The sequence below is a fragment of the Petromyzon marinus genome, chromosome 49, assembly GCF_048934315.1.
Source record: "Petromyzon marinus isolate PM22_M1 ecotype Great Lakes invasive population chromosome 49, UKy_Petmar_22M1.pri1.0, whole genome shotgun sequence".
Taxonomy (NCBI): Eukaryota; Metazoa; Chordata; class Hyperoartia; order Petromyzontiformes; family Petromyzontidae; genus Petromyzon; species Petromyzon marinus.
In genome coordinates this window covers 1,354,979-1,367,478 of record NC_133715.1, presented here as the reverse complement: position 1 = coordinate 1,367,478, position 12,500 = coordinate 1,354,979, and the positions used below count along the sequence as shown (strand labels likewise).

Sequence of the window (12,500 nt, the reverse complement as noted above, 5' to 3'; positions counted from 1 at the left end):
ACCTGGGGTTACACATCTAGAGTGACCTGGGGTTACTCATCTACAGTGAACTGGGGTTACACATCTAGAGTGACCTGGGGTTACACGTCTAGAGTGACCTGGGGTTACTCATCTACAGTGAACTGGGGTTACTCATCTACAGTGAACTGGGGTTACACATCTAGAGTGACCTGGGGTTACTCATCTAGAGTGACCTGGGGTTACACATCTGCTGCTCGTAGGGGGGCAATGATTGCTGCTGCTGTTGTTTGCGTGACTCCAATTGGGTCATTTGCGGTGTAAATCTTCGAATGTGGCATAATCTGGACCTCTGAGGCCGGCATACGACGTTCTACTCTTGCGAATGACGCCACGGGGATCCTTAAACGTCTCCCCGCGAAGCGGATGACCTAAATTATAACGCCCATGATCGCAACCGCAGTAATAATAATCGGGGCGGCCCGCCCGATTCGAACCGCCCCCCCCCAAGTGACCTCTGCCACAAGCGGCGAGCGCGCGACTCGCCGCTTCGCCTCGCGTCGCCGGCCACGTGGGAGGTGGAGGATCGCGCCGTCCGCCACGTGCCGGCCACGTGGTGCGACGCGGCCGCTAATCGCGCCCCCTCGACGCCCCCTCGACGCCCACAGCGGCCGTGGGTGGCGTCCCGGGGGCCGCTGTGGCGTGAGCTGCTGGACGGCTTCACCCGTGGCGGCTCGCGCCCCCTTCACCGTTGTCCAAGCCTCCGAGGCGCCATGGGGGCCGTGCGCATTCATCCGCATGGTAACGAGGCCTCGTCCCCAGGGTGGGGGTGGGGGTGGGGGTAAGGGTGGGGGTAGGGGTAAGGGTGGGGGGTAAGGGTGGGGGAAAGGGTGGGGGTAGGGGTAAGGGTGGGGGTAGGGGTAAGGGTGGGGGGTAGGGGTGGGGGAAAGGGTGGGGGTAGGGGTAAGGGTGGGGGTAGGGGTAAGGGTGGGGGGTAGGGGTGGACGTAAGGGTGGGGGTAGGGGTGGGGGTAAGGGTGGGCGTAGGGATGGGGGTAGGGGTGGGCGTAGGGGTGGGGATAAGGGTGGGGGGTAGGGGTGGGCGTAGCGGTAGGGGTGGGTGGTAGGGGTGGGCGTAGGGGTTGGGGTAAGGGTGGGGGGTAGGGGTGGGGGGTAGGGGTGGGGGGTAGGGGTGGGGGGTAGGTGTGGGTGGTAGGGGTGGGGGGTAGGTGTGGGGGGTAGGGGTGGGGGGTAGGGGTGGGGGGTAGGGGTGGGGGGTAGGGGTGGGGGGTAGAGGTGGGGGTCAGGGTGAGGGATCGTGTAGGGTGTGTTGGGTTGGGTGTGTGTACGATTATGTAAACCGGTCCTGGGCCTCCCCAAGGTCGACTCAGCCTTAAATGAGTACCTGGTGCGGAGTGTAAACATCGCCACGAGAGAAACAAAAGCGGTCGGGCGGGGTGCTGACCACCCACCCTCTCGTGTACCATCCCGGTCTTCATGGGTGCATACTCACGTACAGCACTTGCCCCAGTAGTATGTCAAGAGCTATACGGGGGCTCTTTATCTCTCTCGTGGTGTGTGGGGGTGGTGCCAGCTGCCTCGTGTGTTCTGGCAGGGGTCACTGCTGTCTCCTCCAGGGACTCGCTCGGATGTTCACATCTCCCGTATTAACGGGGCTATTATCAGCCTCAACGCAACCTTTGCTCTTGCGATTCCGCCCGCCAGGTGTTGCCGTTAGGGGCGAGGAGCGGACTCAGTCATCCATCATGAATCCTAAAGAGGCCGATAATGTAGGTGACACACAATGGAACAATGGAAAATCGGCGATTGTTTTCCTGACGAGTTAGACTCGCCCTTGGCATATCAATGTGCCATTTCCGCCACTTATCCAGTTTTCTAAATATGAGATGAGTGCGGATGCTATTTGGTTCCAGGAGCACACGCACGGCGCATGTGAGCCAAGCCCCGTGCACTGGAGCTGCCTCTAATGCATAAGCATCGCAACACCAAGTGAACACAGCGCTTTTGTTCACACCCGCCCCCCCCCCCCCCCGTCCGTCCACGCAGTGGAACATTCCTCTCCCATGAGCGTTCATAAGCAAGCGCGCTGGACCGCCGCGCCTCATTGGGTGGTTCCCCCTTCTCAGCGCGACCCAAGAAATGCCTCGGAGCTCGCTGCTCCGTCGGACCGAGCGAGCGCTGCCGCCCGGCGCCTCCACCCTCGTGGTCGGTTGAAGACTCCGCGCCGCTGCCTTGTGGCTCGTGCCACGTGTCGGCCGTCTGCTGTGGAGGCGGTGCGGCGATAGTGCAGAGAGGCGGCGATAGTGCAGAGAGGCGGCGATAGTGCAGAGAGGCGGCGATAGTGCAGAGAGGCGGCGATAGTGCAGAGAGGCGGCGATAGTGCAGAGAGGCGGCGATAGTGCAGAGAGGCGGCGATAGTGCAGAGAGGCGGCGATAGTGCAGAGAGGCGGCGATAGTGCAGAGAGGCGCCCAGCGCTCACCTCGGAACCACGCAAAGCTGCCGCTCCACAGTCACGGACAGCGGCCGCTTCAGCACCAAGGACAGCGGCCGCCAGCCTCTGCTCAGCATCATTTTGAGCGGCTCGGCACCCCTCGAGTGCTGCTGGCGCTCGCTCCAGTCCCGTGCGTGCACGGCACTTAAAGCCGAGGCGCAGTGCGCTGTAAATACACGCGTCCCGTGCCCGTATACACACACACACACCTCACTCACTCACCATACACACACCCCTCACTCACTCACCACACCTCACTCACTCACCACAAACACCTCACTCACTACACACACCTCACTCACTACACACACCTCACTCACTCACTCACCATACACACACACCCCTCACTCACTCACCACACTCACTCACTCACCACACACACCTCACACACCTCACTCACTCACCACACACACCCCTCACTCACTCACCACACACCTCACTCACTCACCACACACACACCCCTCACTCACTACACACACACCCCTCACTCACTCACTCACACCCCTCACTCACTCACCACACACACCTCACTCACCACACACACCGCACACACGACACGCTACACGCGCACATAGATAGCCGCTCATTATTATGGACATTGAAATAGGCCGCTGCAGGCGCTGCTTGAGCGGCCAAGTCAGGAGTGTAGAAGCATCGGGTGGTGGCGACCCGCGGCGCGTGCCGCGTAACTCGTCGCGCGCCATGGCAACCGCGCCTGCCCTCTCCCCTCTCATACTTCGCGCCCTCTCCCCCCTGCTGCTGCTGCTGCTGCTGCCGCCGCCTCCGGTCGCGTCTCTGGGCTGCCCCAGGACCTGCGTGTGCGACTCGGGCGGGCGGCTGCCCGTACGATGCGAGAAGCCTCCTCTCTCCCTGCCGCGCGACTCTATCGGCAACGTGAGCGTCCTCGCCATCACGGGCGGCTCCGCGCGGACCCTCGACTGGAACGGCACCCGCCTGCCCAACCTGCGCATCCTCAACCTCAGTCGCAGCGGCATCGAAACTCTCGACCGCGCCTCCTTCCCGGCGCCGCCGCTGTCGCTCGAATCCCTGGACCTGAGCGACAACGGGCTGCGGAACATCTCCCCGGAGGCCTTCGCGGACCTCGGCGAGCTCCGGACCCTGGAGCTGAGCCGCGCGCTCCACGGCGGCTCCGCCTCCGCCGCCTCGGCGCTCCTCGCCGCCGTCTCCAGGGCGCGCCTCGGCAACCTCGCCGTGCTGCGACTGAGCGGCAACGGGATACGCGAGCTGGCGCCCGGGACTCTGTCCGCCCTGCGCGCCCTGGAGGTGCTGGACCTGCGCCGAAACGCCCTGCAGCGTCTCGGCAACGCCACGCTGGAGGAGATGAGCGCCCTGCCGCGGCTCCGCGAGGTGTGGCTGGCGGGCAACGCGTTCGTGTGCGACTGCCGCTTGGCGGAGACGGTGCTGTGGCTCACCGACGGGAACCGGGGCCGGAACAAGGCGAGGGACGCGAACAGCCTCGTGTGCACCGTCTCGCCGGGCTCGCCGTTTGCAGGAGGAGGCGGCGGCGGCGGCGCCTCCCCGGGGCCGACCGCGGTCTTCAACACCACGGCGCAGCTCTCGCTACAGATTCTGCGGGGCTGCGCGAGGGAGCCCGTCGCCTCCTACGTGCTGCTCGGCATCGTGGTGGCGCTCATCGGAGTCATCTTCCTGTTCGTGCTCTACCTCAACCGCAGGGGCATCAAGAAGTGGCTGACGCACATCCGAGACGCGTGCCGCGACCAGATAGAGGAGTACAATTATAGATACGAGCTGGACGCGAACCCGCGCATAGCCAACGTGGTTCCGCCTCTCGAGCTTTGACACCAACGCCTCTCGACTCGTTTTCACTCGAGCGTGCAATCGCGCCGTTCATCACGTGGCGGTGTTTTTTGTGTAACGACCAAGTGGCAAGGTGAGGCCCCCCACTGAGACGGGTGTCTCGCCAAAGCCTTCGCGGTGCACGCGCGATAAGCAACATGCACGGCAAATCAAGGACGTGAGTGCAGAGAAGCGTCCACGCGGGTTTTATTTATTCAAATGCTAAATAATAATAACAGGGACGTTTACTTTACAGAGCGGCGTTGCGGCAAATTTGCATCTCAAAGTAACCGAGCAAAGAGTAAAATGCAGCACAGCCGGGAGAAAACCCGTCGTAGTCGCGCGTTGAATGTCCCAACAAGCGAATCGCACTGCGCCGAGTGCAACGCGTTGTCACGTATCCCAACGTTGTCGCGGCTGGGTAACGGCTGCACTTTATCGACCGAGTCATTCGTCTGCGGCAACGTGGGCACGCGGCGTTCAATTTTGGAGACGGTTACCGGAAAATGTTAAATCGTCACGACCGGTGAGAGCAATCGCCCCCCTCCGCCCCCCGCTAGTAGTTTTTGTTTGTCGAGCAAGGGTCTGGAGGGTTAGGGTCTGGAGGAAGGGTCTCGAGGTCTGGAGGGTTAGGGTCTGGAGGGTTAGGGTCTCTGCGTGTACGCGATCAGCTCTCTTGTGTCGGCAGGTTCGCGTCTGGTGGCTATCGTCATCATCGTCGTGATGCGACCATCTGCTCGATCCACTAAAAGGGCCAATTTAGAGTTAATGCGCACGCGCGTTTAGCAACACGTTTAGGAACACGTTTAGGAACAACACGTTTAGGAACAACACGTTTAGGAGCACGTTTAGCAACACGTTTAGCAACACGTTTAGCAACACGTTTAGCAACACGTTTAGGAACACGTTTAGGAACAACACGTTTAGGAACAACACGTTTAGGAACAACACGTTTAGGAACAACACGTTTAGGAACAGCACGTTTAGGAAGAACACGTTTAGGAAGAACACGTTTAGGAAGAACACGTTTAGGAAGAACACGTTTAGGAAGAACACGTTTAGGAAGAACACGTTTAGGAAGAACACGTTTAGGAAGAACACGTTTAGGAACAACACGTTTAGGAACAACACGTTTAGGAAGAACACGTTTAGGAAGAACACGTTTAGGAAGAACACGTTTAGGAAGAACACGTTTAGGAAGAACACGTTTAGGAAGAACACGTTTAGGGAGAACACGTTTAGGAACAACACGTTTAGGAACAACACGTTTAGGAAGAACACGTTTAGGAAGAACACGTTTAGGAAGAACACGTTTAGGAACAACACGTTTAGGAACAACACGTTTAGGAAGAACACGTTTAGGAACAACACGTTTAGGAACAACACGTTTAGGAACAACACGTTTAGGAACAACACGTTTAGGAACAACACGTTTAGGAACAACACGTTTAGGAACAACACGTTTAGGAACAACACGTTTAGGAACAACACGTTTAGGAACAACACGTTTAGGAACAACACGTTTAGGAACAACACGTTTAGGAACAACACGTTTAGGAACAACACGTTTAGGAACAACACGTTTAGGAACAACACGTTTAGGAACAACACGTTTAGGAACAACACGTTTAGGAACAACACGTTTAGGAACAACACGTTTAGGAACAAGAGCCTGGCAGATGCATCAGAGGCTGGAGCTGGCCGGGGCAGCCCTGCGGTGCGACGTCGGTCCCCTTTGAACTCGCGCTGCCCCAGTGAGGGCAGAGTCTCACGCAACGCAGAGCGCTTCCATATCACGTCTCTCTCTCTCTTTGTTCCGTATGTTATAGGGCGAGCAGGCTGGCAGTGCAGTGGCAATGCTCGCTCCTCGCACAGTGAAAAGGGCCTGGGTTCGATTCCTGCCGCGGGTGCCCTTTAAATGTGGAGTCTGTCCGTTCTCTCTCTCTCTCTCTGTACGTTCTCTCTCTCTGTTCTCTCTCTGTACTCTCTCTCTCTGTACGTTATCTCTCTCTGTGTACGTTATCTCTCTGTACGTTCTCTCTCTCTCTGTAGGTTCTCTCTCTGTAGGTTCCCTCTCTCTCTCTGTACGTTATCTCTCTCTCTGTGTACGTTATCTCTCTCTCTCTGTACGTTATCTCTCTCTGTATGTTATCTCTCTGTAAGTTATCTCTCTCTGTGTACGTTATCTCTCTCTGTACGTTATCTCTCTCTGTGTACGTTATCTCTCTCTGTACGTTATCTCTCTCTGAACGTTATCTCTCTCTGAACGTTATCTCTCTGTGTACGTTATCTCTCTCTGTACGTTATCTCTCTCTGTAGGTTATCTCTCTCTGTACGTTATCTCTCTCTCTCTCTCTGTCCCTGCATGGGTTGTTTTTTCCGGGTTCTCCGGTTTCCTCCCAGAGCAAAAATAAATGCAATGTAATTGGTATTGACCTAACGTCCCAATGCTGAAATATTAGCTGTAAATTACTCAGTTGGCATTGCACACGCAGCAATATCACCCCCGATGGTGAACGTTTAAAAAAGAGCCTCGAGACTCATTGAGGCGTTCCTGTGTAAACAAGCAGAATAATGATGGAAGTTATAAAACATCCACGGGACGCGTGTGTAGGGAGGAGGATCGGGTAGGTAACTTGGAGGTAGTGATGGGTGGGACTCGTGTGTAGGGTGCAGGAGGAGGATCGGGTAGGTAACTTGGAGGTAGTGATGGGTGGGACTCGTGTGTAGGGTGCAGGAGGAGGATCGGGTAGGTAACTTGGTGGTAGTGATGGGTGGGACTCGTGTGTAGGGTGCAGGAGGATAGGGTAGGTAACTTGGAGGTAGTGATGGGTGGGACTCGTGTGTAGGGTGCAGGAGGATAGGGTAGGTAACTTGGTGGTAGTGATGGGTGGGACTCGTGTGTAGGGTGCAGGAGGAGGATAGGGTAGGTAACTTGGTGGTAGTGATGGGTGGGACTCGTGTGTAGGGTGCAGGAGGAGGATAGGGTAGGTAACTTGGTGGTAGTGGTGGGTGGGACGCGTGTGTAGGGTGGAGGAGGAAGGCAGGAGACCGAGGCGGCAGTCGAGCGGCACCCAGAGGTCGGCGTCCAGGGGGAAGACTAAAGCCGGACGAGGGGAGTGGATGTGCTGTGCCAAATGTGAGAGATGTGGCATAAGGAAAATAGCGATGGCGATGCGCGTGTTGTGTTAGACCAGGGTGCCCCTGAGGGTTATCTCGCCCTCGGCGCCCAGGGGGTGACAACAGCGTGAGTCCCCTCGCTCCAATCCTGCGCCGGGGACAGCTTCTAAGTGGCTGTCAGAGCACGCGGGCCGTGACGCTGCTGGCCCAGACGGCGCTCTGTGGACCGCGCGTGGGTGACAGAAATAGTGACGATAAGTTTGGCGCACCCCCCCGCCCCCCGCCCGTTATCGCCGACTCACCGGAGCCACGCGGTCCCCGCGACGCGAATTGAGTTGCTCAGCCGTGACGGGTGGCTGAAGCGCAGGCGAGGGGAGCGCGAGAGCTTCAATACGCGCGTCTGGTGTCGGGAGATGGGCCGTGGGGCACAATGTCAAACGCACGCGACGCGTTGTAGCCCTGGGCAGTTTTAAATACCGCGATCGACATTGTGCCAAACGCGGTCACCTCCGACGAGAAGTTGGTGACGCTGCCGAGACTCGAGCTGGCGACCCGCACGAGGTGACCAGAAAGACAGCAGCAGCAGCAGGAGGAACACCAGCAGCAGGAGGAGCAACAGCAGCAGGAACAACAGCAGCAGGAACACCAGCAACAGGAGGAGCAACAGCAGCAGGAACAACAGCAGGTGGAGGAGCAGCACGAGTCGGCCAATCACCAGTCCGTCCGTCCGCGTTCCCGAGCGCCGCCACATCGACACTCACCACTCACTACTCACTCACTCATCACTCACTCATCACTCACCACTCACTACTCACTCATCACTCACTCATCACTCACTCATCACTCACTACTCATCACTCACTCATCACTCACTCATCACTCACTCACAACTCACTACTCACTCATCACTCACTCATCACTCACTCATCACTCACTACTCACTCATCACTCACTCATCACTCACTCATCACTCACTACTCATCACTCACTCATCACTCACTCATCACTCACTCATCACTCACCACTCACTACTCATCACTCACCACTCACTACTCATCACTCACCACTCACTACTCACTCATCACTCACTCACTACTCACTCACTACTCACCACTCACTCACCACTCACTCATCACTCACTCATCACTCACCCATCACTCACTCTTCACTCACCACTCACTACTCACTCATCACTCATCACTCACTCATCACTCACTCACCACTCACTACTCACTCATCACTCACTCACCACTCACTACTCACCACTCACTACTCACCACTCACTACTCACCACTCACTACTCACCACTCACTCATCACTCACCACTCACTCATCACTCACTCATCACTCACTCACCACTCACTACTCACCACTCACTACTCACCACTCATCACTCACTCACTACTCACCACTCAACACTCACCACTCACTACTCACCACTCACTACTCACCACTCACTACTCACCACTCATCACTCACTCACTACTCACCACTCACTACTCACCACTCACTACTCACCACTCACTACTCACCACTCACTACTCACTCATCACTCACTCACTCACTACTCACTCACTACTCACCACTCACTCATCACTCACTCATCACTCACTCATCACTCACCACTCACTACTCATCACTCACCACTCACTACTCACTCATCACTCACTCATCACTCACTCACTCATCACTCACTACTCATCACTCACCACTCACTACTCATCGCTCACTCACTCACTACTCACTCACTACTCACCACTCACTCATCACTCACTCATCACTCACTACTCACTACTCATTCATCACTCATCACTCACTCACTCACTACTCACTACTCACCACTCACTACTCACCACTCACTACTCACCACTCACTACTCACCACTCACTACTCACCACTCACTACTCACCACTCACTACTCACCACTCATCACTCACTCACTACTCACCACTCACTACTCACCACTCACTACTCACCACTCACTACTCACCACTCATCACTCACTCACTACTCACCACTCACTACTCACCACTCACTACTCACCACTCACCACTCACTACTCACTCATCACTCACTCACTCACTACTCACTCACTACTCACCACTCACTCACCACTCACTCATCACTCACTCATCACTCACCACTCACTACTCATCACTCACCACTCACTACTCACTCATCACTCACTCACTCACTACTCACTCACTACTCACCACTCACTCATCACTCACTCATCATTCACTACTCACTACTCATTCATCACTCATCACTCACTCACTCAGTACTCACTACTCACTCACTACTCACCACTCACTCATCACTCACTCATCACTCACTACTCACTACTCATTCATCACTCATCACTCACTCACTCACTACTCACTACTCACCACTCACTACTCACCACTCACTACTCACCACTCACTACTCACTACTCACCACTCATCACTCACTCACTACTCACCACTCACTACTCACCACTCACTACTCACCACTCATCACTCACTCACCACTCACCACTCACTACTCACCACTCACTACTCACCACTCACTACTCACCACTCATCACTCACTCACTACTCACCACTCACTACTCACCACTCACTACTCACCACTCACTACTCACCACTCACCACTCACTACTCACTCATCACTCACTCACTACTCACTCACTACTCACCACTCACTCACCACTCACTCATCACTCACTCATCACTCACCACTCACTACTCATCACTCACCACTCACTACTCACTCACTACTCACCACTCACTCATCACTCACTCATCACTCACTACTCACTACTCATTCATCACTCATCACTCACTCACTCACTACTCACCACTCACTACTCACCACTCACTACTCACCACTCACCACTCACTCACTACTCACCACTCACTACTCACCACTCACTACTCACCACTCACCACTCACTACTCACCACTCACCACTCACTCACCACTCACTACTCACCACTCATCACTCACTCACTACTCACCACTCACTACTCACCACTCACTACTCACTACTCACCACTCACTACTCACCACTCACCACTCACTACTCACCACTCATCACTCACTCACTACTCACCACTCACCACTCATCACTCACTCACTACTCACTACTCACCACTCACTACTCAACACTCACCACTCACTACTCACCACTCATCACTCACTCACTGCTCACCACTCACTACTCACCACTCACTACTCACCACTCACTACTCACCACTCACTACTCACCACTCACTACTCACCACTCATCACTCACTCAGTACTCACCACTCACTACTCACAACTCACTACTCACAACTCACTACTCACCACTCACTACTCACCACTCACTACTCACCACTCACTACTCACCACTCATCACTCACTACGCACCACTCATCACTCACCACTCACTACTCACCACTCACTACTCACCACTCACCACTCACTACTCACCACTCATCACTCACTCACTACTCACCACTCACCACTCACTACTCACCACTCACTACTCACCACTCATCACTCACTCACTACTCACCACTCACTACTCACCACTCACTACTCACCACTCACCATTCACTACTCACCACTCACCACTCATTCACCACTCACTCACCACTCACTACTAACCACTCACTCACCACTCACTCACCACTCCCTACTCACCACTCACTCACCACTCACCACTCACCACTCACTCACCACTCACTCACCACTCACTCATCACTCACTCACCACTCACTCATCACTCACCACTCACTCACCACTCACTCACCACTCACTCATCACTCACCACTCACTCACCACTCACTCACCACTCACTCACTACTCACCACTCACTCACCACTCACTCACCACTCACCACTCACTCACTACTCACCACTCACCACTCACTCACCACTTACTACTCACCACTCACTACTCACCACTCACCACTCACTCACTACTCACCACTCACTACTCACCACTCACTACTCACCACTCACCACTCACTACTCACCACTCACTACTCACCACTCACCATTCACTACTCACCACTCACCACTCATTCACCACTCACTCACCACTCACTACTAACCACTCACTCACCACTCACTCACCACTCCCTACTCACCACTCACTCACCACTCACCACTCACCACTCACTCACCACTCACTCACCACTCACTCATCACTCACTCACCACTCACTCATCACTCACCACTCACTCACCACTCACTCATCACTCACCACTCACTCACCACTCACTCACTACTCACCACTCACTCACCACTCACTCACCACTCACCACTCACTCACTACTCACCACTCACCACTCACTCACCACTTACTACTCACCACTCACTACTCACCACTCACCACTCACCACTCACTCACTACTCACCACTCACTACTCACCACTCACTACTCACCACTCACCACTCACTACTCACCACTCACCACTCATTCACCACTCACTCACCACTCACTACTCACCACTCACTCACCACTCACTCACCACTCCCTACTCACCACTCACTACTCACCACTCACTCACCACTCACTACTCACCACTCACTCACCACTCACTCACCACTCACTCATCACTCACTCACCACTCACTCATCACTCACCACTCACTCACCACTCACTCATCACTCACCACTCACTCACCACTCACTCACCACTCACTCACTACTCACCACTCACTCACCACTCACTCACCACTCACCACTCACTCACCACTCACCACTCACTCACTACTCACCACTCACTACTCACCACTCACTACTCACCACTCACTACTCACCACTCACTACTCACCACTCACTCACCACTCACCACTCACTCACTACTCACCACTCACCACTCACCCACTACTCACCACTCACTACTCACCACTCACCACTCACTCACCACTCACCACTCACTACTCACTCACCACTCACCACTCACCACTCACTCACTACTCACCACTCACCACTCACTCACCACTCACTCACTACTCACCACTCACCACTCACTCACCACTCACCACTCACTACTCACTCACCACTCACCACTCACTACTCACTCACCACTCACTACTCACCACTCACTCACCACTC

The 12,500-nt window shown here is 55.2% G+C and overlaps 1 protein-coding gene across 1 annotated transcript; it reads left to right on the top strand.

Moving 5' to 3' along the window:
* Positions 1–1,422: 1,422 nt before the first annotated feature.
* LOC116952966 (trophoblast glycoprotein-like) lies at positions 1,423–6,723 on the top strand. Its single transcript, XM_076074572.1, has one exon. The coding sequence runs from the start codon at positions 3,062–3,064 to the stop codon at positions 4,289–4,291; it is 1,230 nt and encodes a 409-aa protein (XP_075930687.1). The 5' UTR covers positions 1,423–3,061; the 3' UTR covers positions 4,292–6,723.
* The last annotated feature ends 5,777 nt before the right edge of the window (positions 6,724–12,500 follow it).

Bases quoted from the DNA above. Each gene is read 5' to 3' on its own strand.
- LOC116952966 (XM_076074572.1), top strand. From the start codon at position 3,062: ATGGACATTGAAATAGGCCGCTGCAGGCGCTGCTTGAGCGGCCAAGTC.